Source organism: Aegilops tauschii, chromosome 3 (assembly GCF_002575655.3).
Source record: "Aegilops tauschii subsp. strangulata cultivar AL8/78 chromosome 3, Aet v6.0, whole genome shotgun sequence".
Lineage (NCBI taxonomy): Eukaryota > Viridiplantae > Streptophyta > Magnoliopsida > Poales > Poaceae > Aegilops > Aegilops tauschii.
The window spans coordinates 562,178,813-562,200,392 of record NC_053037.3 but is presented as its reverse complement, the minus strand read 5'-3'; the positions used below and the strand labels follow the sequence as shown (position 1 = coordinate 562,200,392).

The 21,580-nt window shown below is 43.0% G+C and overlaps 1 protein-coding gene and 1 long non-coding RNA gene across 3 annotated transcripts; one reads left to right on the top strand and one right to left on the bottom strand.

Annotated features, from left to right (window-relative positions):
* Positions 1-9,223: 9,223 nt before the first annotated feature.
* On the top strand, positions 9,224-12,150 carry LOC109748101 (uncharacterized). 2 transcript variants are annotated; one of them, XR_012205628.1, is made up of 6 exons: positions 9,224-9,439; positions 9,509-9,659; positions 10,002-10,441; positions 10,530-11,174; positions 11,262-11,501; positions 11,573-12,150. It is a non-coding gene; the product is annotated as an uncharacterized lncRNA (long non-coding RNA). The 2 variants fall into 2 exon arrangements; XR_012205627.1 differs by having other exon boundaries at positions 9,224-9,659; positions 11,573-12,148.
* Positions 12,151-13,247: 1,097 nt separating this feature from the next.
* LOC109748097 (uncharacterized) lies at positions 13,248-19,025 on the bottom strand. Its single transcript, XM_020307149.4, has 13 exons — positions 18,591-19,025; positions 17,580-17,763; positions 17,434-17,502; positions 17,225-17,323; positions 16,398-16,477; positions 16,039-16,321; positions 15,516-15,914; positions 14,724-15,385; positions 14,294-14,378; positions 14,161-14,212; positions 14,018-14,067; positions 13,902-13,949; positions 13,248-13,822 (listed from the first exon to the last, which is right to left on the bottom strand). The coding sequence occupies exons 1-13, from the start codon at positions 18,857-18,859 to the stop codon at positions 13,646-13,648; spliced, it is 2,457 nt and encodes an 818-aa protein (XP_020162738.1). The 5' UTR covers positions 18,860-19,025; the 3' UTR covers positions 13,248-13,645.
* Between the last annotated feature and the right edge of the window lie 2,555 nt (positions 19,026-21,580).

Genomic DNA, 21,580 nt, shown 5'->3' with positions numbered 1-21,580 from the left:
GTGGGTGACATCCACGGCAACCTCCAGGGGCGATGACAAGTGGGGCCGGCCAGCGCGTAGTAAACCCAAAAAAATTTGCAGGCTTTCGCTTGGGCAGGAATTCGAATGCCCATCCACCATGTTGCAGATCAAGGTTCAGACCACTGGGCTGTGCATGTATTTGTCAAATTTTACTTGTATTCTTATAGCAAATTAAAGAATAGGTTGTTTTTAACAAATCTGTGATATGCCAATAAGTAAATCTCAAAACTAAATTGGTTTGGTTGATAATTTACGTAGTTGAATCTCTATGCTTTTTGTTTAAGAAAAAGCAACATGATTATGTTGGACCTACTCTAGCGCGGTGGACCCTGGCGCCATACTGTCCAGACTAGTGGGACTTGCCTTGCTGACAACGGGGCCACGCACCGAATGGCCATTAAAACAAGGGAAAAGCTTTCAAACAGCCGGCCGATTTTACGCATCTGTCCGTCACGCGCTACACCGTCCCATGACACTGATCACAACATTTATGTTGGGCGTGTGTTCACATGGGGATACTGCCTTTTCAGTTACATGGCCCTGCACGCAGCGTTTACGCCACTGTATCTTTGAATTTCAGCGCTTCGCATGATACTAGCCAGCTAATACTAGTAAGCTAGTAGGACACCAAGTGAACTTGAGGACAGAAGTAGCTCCTGCTCCTTCCCCATGGCCGACCACACATTGCTGCTGCCATGGCCGGTAAGAGTCATTGATGTTGCGAGCGCGTGGATGGTTGTTCGGCGAGCCAGCCCGTGATGCTGCAACGACGACGAGGCGATGTTGAGGACGCTCCTGCAATCGCAATTCCGTTGATGTTGTGACAACAACGCCGGTCATGTTGCAACCGTAATGCTGATGATATGATGCGACATGTCGTTGCAAAGGGCCATAGTAAAGGGGCCCGGTGGCGGAGGCTAACCTCGACGGTCTTGCAAACGGTGGCAAGCGACAACTATGCCCTGAAGTTTCGGCACATCATCTTCATTGCAAAAGTTTCAGCAACATTACCTATTTTGCAAAAAAAAAAACCATAACATCACCGATATTGAAAATGGTGAAGACAAAAATAATAATTCTGCAACACAATTTCTATTGCAAAAATCCTTCCGCAAGATCGTCTATGTTGCAAAAAGCTGGGAGGCGATCTTATTTTCCGCAACACAATCTCTGTTGCAAAAAATCCGCAGCATGACCTTTGTTGCAAATATTTCCGCAATATTACCTATATTGCAAAAATAAAATATCCGTAACATCACCAATGTTGAAAATGGTGCAGACAAAAAAAAATTTGCAACACAACCTCTGTTGCAAAAAACATTCCGCAACATCGTCTATGTTGCAAAAAGGTGAAAGAAGATTTTTTTTTCTGCAACACAATCTCTGTTGCAAAAAAATCTGCCACATGACCTTTGTTGCAAAAATTTCCAAAGCATTACCTATGTTGCAAAAAAAATCATAACTTCACCAATGTTGAAAATGGTGAAGACAAAAATAATTCTGCAACACAACCTCTGTTGTAAAAATCCTTCCGCACCATCGTTGATGTTGCAAAAAGGTAAAAGACGACCTTTCTTCCCGTCTGAGCTAACAAACTGCTCTAGGTGCTCCGCAGGAAATTCATTAATCATTTCTGCAGCCAGCCGGCCGATTCGATTAGTGCGCGTTGGGCTGATCCGATTAGAGCATTTAAGCCTCTGCACCCGAGGTAATAAATAAAAACAATCCAAACCGTTGGGCACCTACAGATCACACGGCTGGTTAGGCGGCCGATGTTTCTTAATTTCCAGTAGCGGACGCGTAGTGCAGCCCTTAAAACAACAAAATTCTGGCGCGGTGGACCTTGACATTCAGACAAGTTGGACTTGCCTTGCTGACAACTGGGCCACGCACCGAATGGCCATTAAAGCAGAAAAAATAAACAATGTTGCCGGTCTCCACTAGCTTGTGAAACCACCGCACCAATACCAACTTACTGCTGCTTAAACGTGTCTATCTTATTTAACATGAGGTGCCGAGTGAGCTTGGCCTGGGTGGAGAGGGTAAGGGACCTCATTTCCCAGCGCGGCCTTTTCGGCTGGCACATGCCGGTTCGGACAACCCCTTTTTTTATTTCGTTTTTTTCTTCTTTACAATAATTCTGGATTTCAAAAAGTTCTTAATATAAATAAATTCCAAGTCCAAAAAAGTGTACAAGAATTCAAAATGTACATGGTTTCGTTTGAGTAATCATAAAAAATGTTCACGATTTTTACAACAAATCGCTTATTGAATAAATCTTCACGATCTGAGAAAACAATTTGGGATTTTTTTTTCATGATTTTGAAAATAGTTCGCATATCCAAAAAATGTTCATGAATTCGAACAAAATGTCATTGAATTCAAAATAAAAGTCATGAATTTCTAAAATATGTTCAGAAAATTCAAAATTGTTCACAAATTCGAAAATTGGTCCGAAATTCCAGAAAAACATATCGCTTTAAAAAAAATCACTGATTCCAAAAATGTTCATGAGTTCGAAGAGTGTTCATTTCTGAGAGCACTGTTTTTAAGATATTTGAAGTATTTCAAGATTGTTATTTTTCCTGGAAGGTCACATATAATGACACGATGTTGAAGGTTTTCCATTTATATATATATTTTAAAATGTCTTATGTCGTTTTCAAAATGGCAGGCATGACCGTTCGTAATTGGGGATGGAATCTTGTGAAAATTTTGTCGAATCTCTGATGAAATGACTATTCATGTACCTGGAAATGGTTTTTCAAAAATAAATAGCAAACTATGACGCAAGTGTAGTTCAAATTTGACTCGGATCTTATTGGATCGGCGAAATTTTTATCTTTTTGATAAGTGGATCGAAAGCATTTGACATACAAAAATTTGGTCGATTGTACATAAAATATGGTCTAATAGTTTTGAAAAAATGAAGTGGTGCCATTTTGCAACCATTATTTGGTAGGTTCTTCACCAAAATCCTATTTTGGGCACTCCGAAAATAGAAAAATGGTTTTTTTTGCAAAGAAAATAGAAACTCCCAATACCAACATTGTTTGTCATCCTAATATACAAAAATGTGCACAATATTGGGTCACCTGAACAAATTGCCGGGAAGGAAATTTTTGTATGGAGACAGGAATTAAGTTTCTTTTCCTTTTATAGTAGTTTCTTTTCTAGGAATCAGCCGGCTGATCTTAGGAAAAGATCAGCCGCCTAGCCAGTCGTTGATTAGCGTTGATTTTGGCCACACGATTCCTGGACCACGCCATCGCTTTTCATCCGGTGGCCGGCGATGCTCCGTTGCAGCACCCGCGAGGTTTCGCCGACCAGCGATGCTCCATAACAACAAAAAAGATGCTCCGTTGTAGCACTCGCGAGGTTTCGGAGGCCGGTGATGCGCCATTGCAGCACCTACGAGGTTTTGGTGGCCCGACGATACTCCATCGCAGCACCGATGATGCTCCATTGCAGCTCTGGCGGCCCGACGAAGCTCCATTGTAGCACCCCGGCTCGCTGCGTGGTGGTCATGCGTGCCCGGCAGCGGTGGCCATGGGTCATAGCGGCAGCTCGAGCGATCCGGCGAAGCTTCATGGCAGCACCTCGACTCATTGCGGTGGTCATGCGTGCCCGGCGGCGGTGGCCATGGGTCGTAGCGGCCGGCGGCCCGACGAAACTCTATGGCAGCACCTCGGCTCCTTGCGTGGTGGTCATGTGTGCCCGGCGGCGGTGGCCATGGGTCGTAGCGACCCGCGGCCCGGCGAAACTCCATTGCAACCCCGTATCTCGCTTGGTGGTGGTCATGCCATTGTAGCACCCCGGCTCACTGTGTGGTGGTCATGTGTGCCCGCCGGCGGTGGCCATCGGTCGTAGCGGTGGCGGTCCAAAGGATGTATTAGAGACAACAACTTGCTGCAGCAGAATGAGGGAGTGCGCAGAGCCGAGGAGAGATGAGACGAGATGGAGGCCACGCGCTGGGAGAGGAAGGAGATATGAGACGAGACGACAAAGACACGTTAGAAGGCAGACGTATGGATTAGAGCATAAGGGAGATGGAAGAGACACGCCAGCATACGTGGCAGCCGAACAAGCCGGCATATTTCTTCCTAGAAATCAGTCGGTTGATTCTAACAGTTTTCCTTTCTTTTAAGGAAAAAATAAAGAAAGAAATAATAAGAAAGAAAAAAAGTGTGAGGTAAAGTCTTTTTTTAGACAAGTGTTAGGTGAGGTCTTTTTTTAGGGTAAACTAGGGGCTTTATTCATGATTCAAAATCTGAGGAATTCAAGCAATGTCGAGCAAAACCCCTAGCCACACATGGCGACCCACCGCAAGAGACGCAACTCCTTTAGCTAGCGAGTGGGCCTCAAAATTATTCTCCCTAAATTCGAAACGGAAAGTAACAGAATGAAATAAATTTCTACTAAACTGAATTTCCCTGAGGATCGTTTGGTGTTAGGTGAGGTCAGACTCACATTTTGGCGCCCAGAGTTTTGTGTAAGCCCGCGAACGATTTCGTTTGGTTTTCAATCTGATAGCCCGCGAATAATAAATCAAGAAGACCCAGGCCGTGAACGCGAAATCCCACCCACCCACCCCCCTGAGCTAATCTCTCGCTCGTCTCTCCCTCTTCCCCGCATCACTCCTCACCGCCGCCACCACCTGCGGCGCCCGATCCCGTCTGATTCCGGCGTCCTCTGGCGGCGCCCAGCACACCACCGTGCCCCCCTCCCAACGCGCCTTCCTCCCATCGGGCCAGATCCGGCGCGCGCGTCCTCCAGCGGCCAAGCGCGACCCTGCCCAGCAGCTAGGGTTTGGGCCAGCACATCGCCGGGCATGGAGCCTCCTCCCGCTGTCTCCTTTCTTCTACAACTTCTCTTCTTCTCCTCTTGATGTGTGCATGTATTGTGTCAATGAAAGGAATTCAAGGCCATGGCCGGAGAGAGAGGAGCTGCTCCTAGTATAGGACGCCATGGAAGTTTGTCCTAGTTCTGTTCTTTTAAATTTTTTTGTTTCTCTTCCCGATCTAGACATGCTGAAGGCTCTGTTTTTTGCAGGTGTTGCTCTAATGAGGAGAAACTGCTGCTGCAGGACGTCCTCCTCCCCTCCTACGCCCACCTAGGGCTCTCGGAGGAGGCGAAGCAATGGGATAGGCACGTCATGAAGGGCTGCAAGGGAGATATGTCCATCGATTGCCTCAGGTTCTTCTTTGATCGTAGATCGTTTTCCTATGATGCCGACGACAGAATCCCATAATGTATGTCCATTGCCAATCTATGGATTTTACAAAGAAGATTGACTAATTAAGAGCTTAGATGTGTCTGCAGAGGCATAAAAAAACATGGTGATCAGAAGGATTTGTACGGGTAAGATGCAAATAGTGCTGTGCATGCAGTTTTTTTATTGGTTCTTATAATTTATCTGTTTCCCAGCATATATCCCTGATTCTTTCCATCAATTTAGCGGCGAATCACGTCATCCGATTGACTCATATTGCAACAGGGAAAGGCAGATATGCCATGGCCTTTGCCTCCATGTGCCATTGGCCTTTGTGTGTTTATTTTATTTGGGGGAAAACGAGATTGAGATATAGACTATGAACATCGCAGGCTGATAATGTAATTGGCCTTCTGCCCAGATTTTACAAAATTGGATAATGAAGTGCAATACAGGACCCTCGCTATGGAATAATTACTCTTTTATATCTCACTGTCCAGCCTTTGATTCGAGGTAAAAATGGTGCATCGCCTCCCCGTACAAGGTGTCAATTTTAGCGTCTATTTACCCGGCCAAATCGCATATGCGAAGCTTTTCTTGATGCATAGTTCTGTACCATAGCCTAAGAATCAGAGGTTGATCTATATATGTGATTATTGTTGTCAAGCGATTTGTTTTGTCACAACCACTTTGCTCGTGTTCATGTGTTGGACGCTTGGAGCCCCAGTTAGCTGGTGGCCTCACTGATTTAAGGTGACGCGTGTGTTAAATAGAACTGATGTTGGAGTAATTAAGCTCAAAATATGAACACTGTTATGCTTTCTAAGTTTAACAAAACTCTGTCAGTAAAACTGCTAGGCCTAGGTTGACCTTATAAATGTTATTTGAGCTAATTTCTATGTGCAGGTATGAGGATGTAGGTACGAAGGAGCAGCTAGGCAGTTACTTACACAAAGGTATTAAGTTTTGCCTACAAATATGCAGTATCATGAATACATGGGTTCACTGAACTTGGGATTTACATATAACCGCACTTCCACTTCTCCCTCTTGTAATTCTCATGTGGTAATTTGTTTGATATTTTTAGGCTTGGGCACTCTCATAAATGGCTCAATTTTTGTTTACCTTCTACTCATCTGTAACAAAGATGATTTCTCCATTGCTGTTGAGGTAAATGACCATTCATAATCGTACGTGCGATTTCTACACATTTTTATATGTTCAAAACTGAACATTATCTACAAAGGTGATGCCATGAATTATATGGTACACAGCAGAACAAATCAGTGGTCAATAATCACAACTTCTGTATCTTTTACAAGCATGGGTCCATGTTATATTGTTTGTAGTGCACTGACATGTTATGTTGGACTCATTAACTAGAACTATTTTTTTTATTTCTTGATTGCAGGATACAAAGATCTAGCTCGACTGGACTGTAGATCACGGACAATTTAGTCTTGGCCCTTAATTAGGATGGCTAAATTACATTTGAGTATCATTTGATGGATATTTGCTATGAGAATTATGAATTTTATGAATCTACATATTATATGTATGGTTTTGAATATTGTAATTGAATGCCTGTATTTTTTTTTACGGTTGCAATAGGCTATTACCACAACCCACTTTTGGTTGCCACATGTTAGCACCACGAAAAGTATAAACTATCGCAATAGTTTCTTGCAACAAACATTTCACCAGTTGTGATACCTATTTATCACCATCAAAACTAGTATGTTGCAATTTCCTGTTATGACGACCAGAATATTTGTTGCCATAAGCTAAGGCCACAAGCGTAGTGGTTTGTGGCAAAATACCTAATACCATGAAAACAAGAATTGTTGCCATAGTTTATTGCCACAATTGACTATTGCCACGGAAGAGTATGCGCCACAAAATGAGCGTCGTTGGCATAGGCTGTTGCCACAAATGTCTATCGCCACGAGCTATTAGTCGCCATGATTTGTTACATGTTGCATTAAAGATATCTCCACAAAGCAAATTGTGGCATCAGGTGAGTGTTGCCACGGGAAAACATGTGGCAACTTCCCATATGGTTGTTGCTATAGCAGACTTTATTGCCACAATTGCTTTTTTTGTGGCAATAACCTATTACCATGCGTCCAGTCGCAACGGCTGCCAACGAATGTTGTTTCGTGGCAATAGGCACTTATCGCCACAAATCGACATATATTGCGACGACCAATTTTGTTGGAATAGACCCAGATCCTTGTAGTGAATGTGGTTAGTCCTTGCACTCGACCGAGCACTCACTCGGAATATGATGACAAATACGTTCTTTTTCTCCAAGAGGTTTTTCAGAGGTGTGCAGGCGTGGTTATCAATATTTTCTTTCCTCCCAATCTGGTTTTAATGGGTATTTATTTGTAATTCGGATCGCCGCCGGTACGAAAGAAAAACAGACAATGCACGATAAATTAAGTTTGCACCCAAAATAATATTTTAGAAATATGTAACATCTAAAAATAACATCTTATTTAGATTCTGCACATTTTTCTAATCAAATTTCATATATAACATGTTAAAATCGGAGTTACGGTTTAAAAGATATGGATGATTTAAAAATAATTCGTCCAACTTAAATATGGACGGCGGATTGATTACCTGAAACTTCAGAGGGTTTTCTGAGAAAATGCAAAAAAACAGTTCGGTTATGACTAAAACATAGAGCGGGGGTTGATTTCAATAAACTGCAGGGACTTTTTTTGCAAAAAGACATGACGGACCGTCTGTGCTTCATTATTAGGTAGAGACGTAGAGAGGTAGAGATAGAGATAGAGATGGGCAGCTTGGGGTAGTTGGACGGACCAAGAAATTGAAGAAACACATCCAAAAAATCAAAGAAATGCAACATACTTTATTATTAGGTATAGATATAGATAAAGCTACTATTTGAAGAGGAAGGAAGAAGAAAAAGGAAAGGTATATACTTACACTGTCAACTAATCGAGGTGTGGGGTTTCATCCTCCAACTTAAAAAACATACAGGTTGTACCTCAAAAGCTCCAAAACGGTACGCGGAGTTGTTGTTACCATAAAAGTGCTCTCATGAATCACTCTCGTACCGAGATGAGGCGCCTAAATTTTCTAAAACATTCTGAAAAAATCATGGATGTATTGCGTGATATAATAACACGTGAACTTAAGCATTTTCATTCAAAAAACATATTTATCTAAAAAAATCAAATTTAATATGGTCATTTTTCCTTGTTTCTTCATTTTCAAGCCCAGAATATTCGTACTTTGGAGAGAATTTCGGCATACAGGTCATTCATGAGTTCATTTCAGTCAGATGATTAGGGTGCCTCCATTCGACACAGTATGGAGGACCATCAATACGACATACTATCAAGCATGGTCGGAGGAAATTTTGCAGGAGCACACGCATAGCATTAGCTCCCGCAAAAAAAAAAAACATAGCATTAGCTCCCGAAAAAAAAAACATAGCATTAGCATGCACTACATTCGTGAGCTCCTTTCAACTGATTCTTTGATGGCTTAACACGACACAGTGGCGGAACCATCAATATGCTTGGTTTTTACCGTGTACCATCCTTTTTTTTTTTTTGAGGATCTACAGTCCTGATTTTTTAGAGGAGAGTTGAAGCTCCGTGGCACAAGCTGAAGGAGAGTGCTCAATCCCATGCCATGCATGTGAAAAACATGCATGGGACACTGACATGGTACGTATGGTACTCGTGTGAAAACATTATATAGCATAGCGTCTCATGGTTGGGAAGGTAGTCGACATGGGACAGGGTGTTTCGGTGCCCAGGCTCAGCTGCACCCTAAATCTTGGTCGTCTGTTGAGCCATCGGGATGTGAGAAAGTCCAGCTGGCGCAGCAGTTTAGGCCCGCCGAAAAGGAAGATACGGTAGCGAATACGCGGTGCACAGTGTCGTAGGTGGTCCTTTTCGGCATGGGCATGCGTCGCCGTGCGTGGGTCCGCGGACGGCTCCATCACGGGGATGGGCTGTGCCATGGCACAGGTTGTTAATCCAGGGACCGTGGAAATCCAGAGCCGTCATCCCATCGTCGTGGCCCCGTCATTGCGGGGTTGCTCTTGGATCTCGAGGGAACGAGGGCGGCATCGAGGACGGCCGGCGGCGTGGTGGGATGGAGGAGAACGGTGGCGTGGTGGATCGAGGGCGGCATCGAGTTCGTCCTCAATCTGGTGGTCAAGTAAGCTCTTTTTTTAACGCCGCCCCTCTATTGATTCACAGACCTTTTCTTGAACTCCAGCGTCCGTAGGTTCCCACTTCGGGAAGCGTTCGCCGATAACCTTGAGCACCCGGATCCGATGCCGCTGAGGCTGCTGCCCAGGGGGGAGGTTGGCGCTCTTGGCCCGGAGGATTCAAATGGTGAATCTGGTTAATCGGGAGGCACCTGGATGGACCAAAAGGTGAGCCGTCTCGTCCCCATGGTCTGATTGTATATTGAATTTGAGCGCATTTGTAGACTCTAGTTAAGTTCAAGGACTCTAATGCTGATTCGCCAAACAATATATTTAGTTAATTCGAAATCATTGGAGCGGGTATTTGGTTTTGGTGTGTTTCAGGTAGTTAGATGTCGTAAGGTGTTTCGAATTTCAGATAAGAGAAACGTTGCCGCGAACCAGGCTGCATATCAGGAGTGCATGGATTAAATGTTTTGAAAAAGCAGTTCACGATTTCCTGAGAAAACTCTACTGTCTGCAGCACACCGGTTTTGTGTCAATTAACTAGACGAAGCATTATTGCTGCAGGTTAAGACTAAGGAATGCACCGCCGGACAGAACTTTGTGCGCTTCATGGATGAGCGCACTGGAGCAATCGATACGGAAGTTTGACGAGGAACTGACGAAGAGTGTGATTAAACCAGAAATAGGAACAAGTTTCGATTCGTTGGTGAGCCATACGACTTCTACAGCCTGTATTCATGAGAAGTTGGATTCGATATTAGATATGGGAAAAGCCGACTGAATGCAGGAAGAACCAAGTCGACGCAGGAGATAGTGTGTGGTTGTTCGCTTAGTTCTGTCGTACGAGATACTATGTGTGGGTTTCTTTTTCGTGCAGTTTTGGTTCGGAAAAATGGCTTTGAGTGAGGTGATGTGTCATCACTTTTTTGATTTTTGTCCGGGGAAGCCTGAGGCTGAGTTCCTAAGAATGTTGGGAGGATCGGTTCCTACGACAATTTTGACTGGTATGTATGGGCTTACTGTTGCGAAGCATAAAAACCCTTACTTGCTGGTAATCCCTGGAAGCTGAGTTACTGTTTGTTGTTATTACAGATCAAAACAGAGCAATGGAGGTGGCAATCAGCCGGATTTTTCCACAAACTGTGCATATGTAGTGCAAGTGGCACATCTTGAAGAAGGCTAAGGAGTGCATGAGGACACTGTGCACAAAGAAGAACAAGTTCAGAGCTGAGTTCCATAAAATGGCGAACCACATGCTGACAGTATATCTGTAGATGAGTTCAAGTCAGCCTGGGCTATGTTGCTTGATAAATATAACCTCAGGTAGCACCTGTACATGACACAGATTTATGATATGAGAGAAAAGTGGGCGAAGCCTTATTTCAAGGGTGTGTTCTGTTCTGGGCTATGTAGCACATGAACTGGCAAAATGGGCCATATTTGCCCCTCCTAGTATTTGGGTAGACTCAGCTCCAGAGGACTTGATTCACATGTTCTGTTCTGGGCTATGTAGCGCATGAACTGTCATGAATGAATAAAACAGGAGTGAAACTTTTAAAAAATGGCCGTGTTCTTTGCGAAGATGACAAGCACCCAATGGAGTGAGAGGGTGAACCATATGCTGAAGATATGCGTGCCGCCTGCCAGCCCGATGCACATGTTTGTCAGGCAGTATATGAGACTTCAGTTTGACAGGGAGGGAGAGGAGAGCTATGAGGAGAAAAAAAAACTATGATTGTAGGTTTATGCAATTGAGTATGATCAATATTCGAGGGTTTTGTTTTCTGCCACACATACTGACAATCTTTTCTTTGTTTTTTCCAGGGTGGTGTTGTGAGGAGTACAAACCTTGAGATCGAGAGACATGCGAGCAAGTTGTACCCAAGAGCCATGTTACTGAGCTTGAGAAAGGTCGACAGTATCTGACAACCCACAATAATGCTTCAAAGCGAGAGAGATTGAGCAGGGTGGTGTACGAGTTCATGAGTAAGGACAGAGGTTCCCAATTCGAGTGCGAGTGCGGGCATTTTGAACACACAGGCATGCTATGTTGTCATGTGAAAGGTGAAACAACTAATTATCTGACTTATTATGAAAATAGTCAACAAATGGTAAAATAATTATTGTTACTGCAGGGAGGACAGTGGCGTGTACATTGTGCACTACGGCCGCGAGTTCACTGAGTTGTGCCTCCGGTCACCGCTGAGCAGGGTAAGATGCAAGAACAGCAGCCTGGAAGCCTGGAAGATGCAAGAACAGCAGCCTTGAAGGTCACTGCCGGTACACCTGCACCACACCAGGCCTCTTGGAGGGCCTCTGTTCTGAAGTGCATTTGTGTATTGTGGCGATTTGATTTGAGGATTTTCTAGTGTGTTCGGTGAGCTCTGCTCCACGCTTGTTCCTCTGTAGACTGTAGTTGAATTCCGGTAATGTTGTGGCATTAATTTAGTTTGCCATCTGTTCGGACTTTGGAAAAAAATTGACTGCATGTCACCATGCCGTATGCACTGATAAGTGTCATTTGTTCAGACATGATTACCACGTGTAAGCTCGTGTGCCTGGGCAGCAGCTGCCGGGGAGATATTTATGAAAGTACAGTGCCTCTGCTTTGGGTCTGGGTTGCGGTTCAAAATTGGGATAGCTAGTGCAGTGAATGCGTTTTCCAAATTTTGAACTTGGGTGCAGTGCAAGGGGCTGACGGAGTTGCAGCATAATAAGAAGGGGTGTGTGCTTGTGGTATGAGCTTACCGGGCACATTGGGCTCCGTTTGTAGGGATGTCCGTGGGTGGCAGGCTAGCAGCTCAGGGAGGCCCAGAAAAGGTGCTGGACCATGAACTGAAATTCTGTTCCGTCCTTGCCGGTATGCCAACTGCCCGACATAATGACTGGGGTGCCTCCCTTTTCTTGATAGAGATACGAACGGAATACTCCTTGTAATACATGTTGTGGCTCGAATCCCCATGAAGCTGCATGGCTGTGATATAGGAAGCATCTGAGCACGGGCTCAGAATATGATTTTCGGTCGGCATGCAACTATTGAGAATTTATTCCATGACGTTACGTATTTCTTCCATGAAGCTGTACTGAGGCTTCTGAATGCAAAAAACAGGCTGACAGTTCATCAAGGTCTGACGAGTGCGATGCAGTGTAAACGTATGGGTCCTCTGTTGGCCAGGGTCCTGAAACTTTTTCTTTCTTCGCTTCTCATCAGTAGACTAAAACAAATACTATAAAACTAAGGCAAAATGGAAGGGTGACTGGCTAAGACACAAACAAGCCCATCCATGGACGATATGATCGTAAGCAGGTACTCCCTCCGTTCCCAAATATAAGTCTTTTCAGAGATTCCAACAAATGACTACATACGGAACAAAATAAGTGAATCTACATTCTAAGATATGTCTACATACATCCATATGTTGCACTCCATTCGAAATGTCTAAAAAGACATATTTAGGAACGGAGGAAGTAGATGCGAGATTATCATCAATTATATAATCAAGATGAGGCATTTGGAAGTTCGGATCCCCGCCCAATTTTACTTGGAAAGCAAACGTTCCAGAAACAAGAGCAGAGAAAAAAAATATGGAACTACAAAAATAAAAAAAATAAAGCCTCCATCCAGCAAGCTTCGTTTTAGAATACGATTGCTATTTCTTCGAATGTACTACTGTAGTTTTGACCTGCAAACATCCGTCATCCGATAGCTAATAACCCCTCAAGAAACATTCCTTCTACATGGCATAGCAGTTCATTCAAACCAACAACCTGCCAGCAGCAAGACAAAAAAAAAGGAGGAACAGGAGGAACTACTTTGAATTAGTACAATTCTTTTGCGGCGAACTACTTTGAATTACATGACGCTACAGGACTCTTATTACACTGCTTCAAGGCACCGAATGTACCTCATTCGCGGAATACAAGTCATGCTGGAATATCTACATACTCCCTCCGTCCACAAAATTCTTGTCTTCGATTTTTCTACGGATGTATCTAGTCACGTTTTAGTGTTAGATACTTCCGTATCTAAACAAATGTAAGACAAGAATTTTGGGACGGAGGTAATACATTACATTACGGTGATAGTTACACTACCAACCTTGAAGGCATTATTTACGTACTATCGTCTCTCCTATTTTGCATAGATCCACGCTACTATATATAGTACCATCGTTTGTTTCCAGATGCACGATGGGGCGATTTTTGGCTTACACAAGCTGGACTACTGCAGCGATTCTCAGGGCTCCACCCTGGAGAAGATCAGCAAGTTCATCGAACAGTATGGCCGTGCGCCAACCCCACCCTTTTGGAGCCTTGGGCAGGAGAGTGCCGGCCTGCTTCAGGCTTCCGAATATCATCACCTCTCTCTTCGACGGACAGATGAGCTAGCGGCAACAAGACAGAGGGCAAATTACACCATATAAAGTATCAGTGGAAAAATTGGAAACATATTGAGGTAGATACCTGATACCGAGCAGTGACCTTTTCCCGGGGGTCTATATACATGTGGGCCTGAGAAAGAAGTGCATCAGTGACCTTGTTATCTTGTGATAAATGAATCAACCCATTAAGTTACGCACCTTCCTCAAGGGGTCTAACAATTCAGCTTTGCGTCTGTGGAGAAAAAGCCCTGCATTGTTGATTTGTTAAATGCTAACATGCTTTTCGGCAAACAACAAAGGTGACTGGCAAACATTACAGAATCAGATACAAAATATGTTACCAAGGGTGCGCCGCCCATGAGGATCCTCATCATTGAATGCCTGGACACTTACCTGCAAACGATCATGTTTATTACTAAACTTGATTTAGGCTGTCAGAAGCATGGATAGGTAGAAGACCAGAAAGTAATAAACCTTCCATAGTGAGCCAGCGTAAAATACTTCAGCTGAGTGTTTCACTTGACCATCTGAAAGCCTATGCACATCTTCAAATTCAACCCTGTGTTTAGGTATAGACTGGTCAGAGCTTAATACAAACATGATATTAGTGTGCACACCAAGTTCTAAGTTAATGAGATCTGTAGGGAATAAAGAAATTGACATCAGAAGTTTTGAGCATGTCTTGGTTGGCTAGACTAATAAGAAATTAGAAGAAGTTGTTTCTCCCGCCTGCCTTTGGTGAAGGCATTAATATCCAACAGGAACACTCAGATTGCTTGAAACAGATGATTTGGCAATCAAGTAAACACCATACAGAACAAATCGGGTTATTTTTTTTCAGGAACTATGTCCAAAGAGGTGGTGTGTGTTGTAAGAGCACAGGCAGGATAAATAGGGATCTTACCCAAAGCGGAAAGGAGGGAAATGACTAAGCGGTGTTCTCATGTCCAAGGATATAGCTGTGTTATCTGCACTTTCCCAACTGGACCCATGTTCGTGCTCTTTTGACTCTTGCATCTGGAGAGAAGAACCACCTGGTGTAGAAACAGTAGCAGCACCAGAATATCTAGTTTGCATGCCTGCCTCAAAAATACTTTCTGCCTGATGATGAGAAGCATTGCTTTCTTGGCTAAGATTGACCAATGCAGTCAGACCATCTCCTGGAATATCTCCATTGTGGTCAACTCTAGGTTCTGATTCATCATTGGCAAATGATTGCTGACCATTCCTTGAACCAAGCCCATAGGGAACACGAGAGAAGACATAACGTGTAGGAGCCCAAGCAGCGCCAGGCACATTTGAGTTTCCTCTCCCAATGCCAGCAAGTCCATCAACTGCTCCTCTTACATTAACACGCACAGGACTAAACATACCATTCCCATCGCCTTGGCCATCTGCAAGGTAGATACTACCTGCAGTTCCTGAAGCACTTGTCCTATCATGCTCCTGCCTGTAGTGGCTGTGTGTACTCACATATGCTTGCTTACAAGCACAAGAATTACTTGTAAGGCAACAGTTTCTGCAAGTATCAGCAACTATTGCTTGCACTCTGTGGCACAGGAGCATCTGCATTAACAGATAAGCAAAATTTCAGAGATGGTCTTACAGGGAACAAAGTATTTAGGAGGGGTGGGGGGGGGGGGGGGGGGGGGGGGGGATAGACTAAAGTATTTAGGAGGGAGGGGTAGACTAAAACCTGGAGCCAAAGACCATCGTTTACAGCTTTGCAAGGAAATTCAAATTCTTCAAGTTGCTTTCGAACACTTAACAGTGCATCAAATGACATATTGCAATAGAGAAGAGAACCCCTTTCAAATATATTCATGAAAGTATTATATTCATCAGCAGACAAAGAAGAACTTCCCCTGCTGCATCTAACCTGCCGTCGACCAACAACCCTACCACCCCAAAGAGGTGCAGTGGGTCTTCCCCACTCACATGGAACTAACCCATTACTTGAAGAAGTTCTTGAGAAATAATTCTTTGTTTGCTCACTGGAAAGCCACATATTTTCGTTAAATTGATAAGAGGTGCTCTCTGCAGATGGTCCTCCTGTAGAAATATCATTCTCCATCCTCTTGGAAGCTTCAGCATTCTGAATGATCAGAACAAACAGTACAATCTTAGTGTAATTCTCATATTTCTGGTGAAGTGTTTCTTTTTAACGAAAAAAGGGGAGTTCATAGCATATTGAAAATAAGCCAACACAATCTTCTTACTTGTGGAATGGATTGTGGTGTGCTATCCTGCGGAATTACAACATTTGGAACATCAATAATGTTATTGGCAGCTTTACTCGCCATGTTATCATGCAACTTCAAGTTCTGCAGTTCAGATTCCATTAGCTGCTTCTCACCAGTTTCATTCATCAGACCCTTTCCCTTTCCAATGGAACAATCGACAGTTAATGAGCTTGCCATAAGGTCCAAATTTTCATTTCCGCTAACTTCTACATCAGAAACGGTGACCTTTGCCAGTAGAGCAAATAATGCTAGTTCAAACCTTCAAGTTGCAAGACGACCAGTTATCATAATTGGGCTTCAAATTCTAATGTCATAAGTAGACAACACATGCATACCGTTTCTCCTCATTAGGTACCCACAGTTCGTCAGATGTAAGGAGAGCATGCAAAGTTTGTGAAGAAAGTTTTGGAAGCACCTTTCAGCAAAAACAAACATTGAAAATCAGTTATCAATATTATGTACGAAAACAGGCATGGAAACTTTATGCTCAAAAGGCAATGTAGCATGCATGAGATATTCAAGATTGAAATTCACCCAGGTCCAACCATACGTGTCATAATTCAGCATCCATGTCGCATTCACATCAAAGTAAAAGCTAAATAAAATCAAACGGTTCAACATTCAAAAGATTTCTATGCATTTCTGGCACACCAGAGTTGCATTCGTACTGCAACCTGTATTCTTTCTTTGACGAAGGAAAATGGTAATGAAAGCCACGACAATATAGGAGGGCAGATTGAACATTCACTACGAAACCAGTGAGCTAGGCTTAATTTCCATTCACCAGAACATAATCTTATAGTCTTTACATTAAAAAAAATTAACACAATGAGCTTTATGGAGAATATCGAACACAGATCCAATAACACTATACCAAAATTAAAGTCACAATAACAACTCCTCTGTTCAGAAATGCAGGTCGACCTGGGGTGCATGCGGTCAGCTTTTAATACCTTGACAACTAATAATCTGTGCGAAAATACATAAATTGACCTATATGCAAAAAAAAGGGTTTGTCTTGGATTGTTTATTATTTTATAATACTTATTGATAAAGAGCATACTGAAAGCTGGCAGTTACCAAGTTTCCTACTTGAGCAAAATATTTGACAAGTGTAGCTTTTTAGACAGCAAGATACCCATGAATGATCCTTGGTCCTTACCTCTCGTAGTTCCAGTGTGGCACTTTGACAAAGATAACCCCAGCAAGCATTTCTGACACGCTCTCCATGACTACCATAGTCTTGGCTTTCCGCAAACAACTAAAAACAATAAGAGAAAAGTAATGCCATAGATTAAGAAGGGGGAGGTAATATCGTTGACAAAGAACACCGTGTATATATATGTCCCAAAGATAAGCTGATGGACAAACCTGATACTGTAAAAAGTTTGATGTCCAAAGCTCAGAAATAATAAAATCTGTACAGATTGTACACAAGCCCTGCAATAGTCTATTTGTAAGCACAAGACAATAGCAAACAGTTGAGGACAATAAGAACTCTCTCAAATAGAAGAAACCTGAAGATCCAGAAATGATGCAGCTGCCAGTACACGAAACGCATTGTTATCATTAAGCTTGGGGGGTTGCCCATAAAGATATGCCAACGCAATTGCAATTGCCTCTGAATCAATATTAGAATCATCTATATGCAAGACCACTGTAGGTGCTCCTGCTTCTCTCCATGGACCATGCAACATATTCCTGGCAGTTTTTTTACACAGAGCCGGCTTATCAGTTTCAGATATTCGCACAGTATTAATCTGGACAAAATTGACTGTCAGTCATAAGAAAAGACAATAATCTAATGAAATGAAGAGGTTTAGTTGCATACGAAGGTTCCTTTCTATGTTGAAGGTTTATATAGGAGATATATGCACTGAAAGGTATTTTGCATTGAGGAGTTCTATCACACTTTGTGGATTACTTCCTCTGGTGCAAAATGCGGGGGACCCACACATCCCATGATTTAAGTTTGACCAACCATTGGAATAATAAAATGTGATGTGACATACCAGGGATATCACTCGAAAATGCTTTTGATTATGAATCTGAAGTGATGCTTGTGTCACATGACCAACATTTGATTTTTATTAGTCTAATTGTTGGTCAAATGTCAACCTTAGGATGTGTGGGTGTCTTCATTTTGCGACAGACCGCTAACTACCCACCAGGCTTCCATTTAGCTTTGTATGATAAAGGAGTACCTTGTTTCATTTCGAACCCAAAGGTGAAATCTAACTTTCTTTTTTGTTGAAAACCAAAAAGATTGAACTAACTTGCTGCAATCAGCAACAGAATTGGTCCCTACACACGCAATTCCGCTCAATTCACTCTATTAAACATCATCAACAGGAATCATACCACCAGAAATTTCCACTTCAGAGGAACCAAAACATCCCCACCGCGCAGACCAGTAGAAATGTGTTTCTACTCTATGAAACAATCCTACATGCTCAGTCGGCAACAGCGCAAACTCCCACGGGAACTGGCCCCAGGTCCCCGCATCCGCATTCGAGAAGGAGGCTGACCTGAAGTAGGTGCTGCGGGAGATGATGAGGCGGTGGAGGCGGTAGGTGGCGCCCATGGCCTCGACGACGACATCGGAGAAGGCGCCGGAGCCGAAGCCCTCGGCCTGCACGTGGTCGCAGAGCGCCGCGAGGTTGCAGTCCACGGGGCGGAGCTCCGCCGCCGCGACCGCCAGCTCGTACGGCCGCGGCGCCCCCGCCGGCGCGGCCAGGGGCGCCGCCCCCTCCGCCGGCACGGGCGGCAGCGGGTGCGGCTGCTGCGCCGCCGCCATGGGGGGGGCGAGGGGCTAGGGTTTTAGTTGGAGAGGTGTCGGTGCGATGGGGATGCGGGCGGGGAATGGGGTGGGGGAGAGAGACGGAGTCGATCGGGAGGAGGAAGAAAGCGTGCTCCGGGGGGGGCTTCGCAGTAACTTTTTTTTTTTTTTGACGTTACGGTTACCGTCGGTCCGTCACGACTCGCATAGATTTTGTGTTTTCATTTCGAATCTATACCTGCTAATAAGAGGCTGTTCGGAAGCTCTCCCGACTCTGAACTGGAGCATCTGTTGTACTCCTACATGCTTGTGTACAACTGAATTGCAACTCGAGTGATAGCCCAGAGTATTCCGGGTGAAGTACAACTGAATAGTTTCAGCCTCTGAAATGTTTGTGATTTTCTTTAGGTGTTTGGGAGTCTTCAAGATAATTGTTCGGCTGAACTTGATCATTCGTGAGTTACCGAATGTTCCAGCCTGTGCATGTTAGAGGGCCTAAATGCATTTTCATGTGCACAAATGTGTTCAATAATGTTCCAAGTTGCCATGCCCAGACAAAAAAAATTAACCATAAAGGATTTCCATGCTTTTGCCTGGGTGTGAAATCGACTTTCAAAAATTGATATGGACTATGGTTATTGGATTTCCATTCCTACTAAAGAAGAATATTTTGCTAAAAGTAAAGTTGCTCCAAGAATTTACGCCTTACATGATAGTGCTTTCTTGGTACATGTATTTGGGCTAGCTTTTCTTTTGTCAAACATATTGGGGCTAGCTGAACCTGTTGATTGATAGTATGATTTTACAGGGGCCGACCATAAGTCAGGAGCTAGAATTTATTTTTGGTATCACTCGACTTTTTCTCTGGTCGGATTAAAATCCAACGGCTAGCCATATCTTTTTTCTTCTCCCTTTCATCTTCCTCCTCTTACTACCCTACAGCGTCGGCTGCCACGACGGCGTTGCTACGCCTGCCCCACCGCCCCATCCTCCTCAAGCGGCCACCTTCGCCACTCTGTAACCCCATGCTGCCCCTCTAAAACCAATTACCACCCTTTTTCTGCACCAGGGCCCACCCCCACCACGAATCGTCAACCTTTGATTCCTCTACACCGCGTGTTCCCGGCCCCGGTCGCTGCTGGCTTTGGCGTCGCCCCCCGTCTTCTCCTTGGGGTACGTATCGCCTTATTACTCTAAATTGCCCTAGTAAACACCATAACCACCTCGGGCTACGGGCATGTGGTATTTTTTCTCCCGTTGCAACGCACGGGCATGTTTCCTAGTTTTCTATTTAATTTTTTTTATTTTTTATAAGATTTGATATTCAAAGAACTCTAAGATTTATATTTTTTATTACAATATTTATAAATAGAAAATACCTACAATGGATATATGGATCTAAAATTTGGTCATGAGAAGGTACGCAACGAGAACGTGGAGTGGCTCAGAAAGGGTTTTCCGAAACCGGCTACATGATTTTATTACAAAATTGAAAATGTGCACAGTTATTAAAAATGTTGAGAGAAAATGTCCATGATTTCTTTTAGAAAGGACAAAAATTTAAAAGAATATTCATGAAGAGAAAAAAAATGTTCAAGCATTTCTTTAAGTTCTTAACTTTAAAAAGTACTCACAATTGTAAAAAAATCTCAGAATCAAAGAAAAATTCATGCATTACAAAATACATATTCACTATGTAAAGAAAAATGGTCATAAATTTAAAGGAAAATGTTCACATATTTCATAAAATGGTTGTGTATTACAAAATTTTCATTAATTTTACTAAAATGTTTGTGGAATTTACATTTTTCAAAAATTTGAAATTGAAAAAAGGAAAAAAGAAAAAGAAAAAAAAACCGGAAGAAAGCCACACGAAACCTAGAAGAAAATTTTAAAAAGCATCTTGGGACTACATCCGTGCGCGTCTAATTGGGTTGGCCCATGGATGATCGCTTTGATGGCTTGACTTAACTTTGCCTTATAAGCAAAAACACTTATTTATGGAGTCTTGGCTTTTGGGTTATGATTGGATGTTGTTGTATGACGGTATAAACTAAAAGCCAAAGGTAAAAGCCTATAAATAGATACTTTGTACTTATGAACCAAAGTGTCACAACTCTAGTCTGGTAATGCAGTAGGCTAGCATTCCTTGCTTGTATCATGTTTCAATTTCATTTAAACTTGAAATGGAGATTGATCAAACCCTGGAAGATAATTAACCCAACTAGGTTCAAAGTCAGATATTTTTAATGAACCCAAAATGCCCTTTAAAAATGTTAATGATTTATGCCACAGGATAAAAACCTCTAACAAAAATGATACACATTTTTAAGGATTTATTTGGGGCTTTGAATTAAGTCACCAAGTTATTTGAATTGGGGTTATAAATTCCTATAAATTATTTATATCTCCAATAATTCCGAAACTTCTTTGGGGGCTTTGAATTAATCCATTTAGTCCATAGAATAATTTTCATAAGCAACTAAGTTGGTTTGGTTTGAAAACCAAATTCAAAACCCATTGAATAAATAGAAAACAGAAAATAATTAGAAAAGAAAGAGAGAAACTGATTTGGCCTGCACTCGCAGCCCAGCACTATTGCAGCCCACAGTGACAGGCATCCCCTTCCTCTAGCCAGCTGGATAGCGGTCGATGTGTGGAATAATAGTAGTAAATGCAGGCAGGAGTTGGTCTAGTTGTCACGGACGTGATGCCTATATTCATGATCATTGCCTTAGT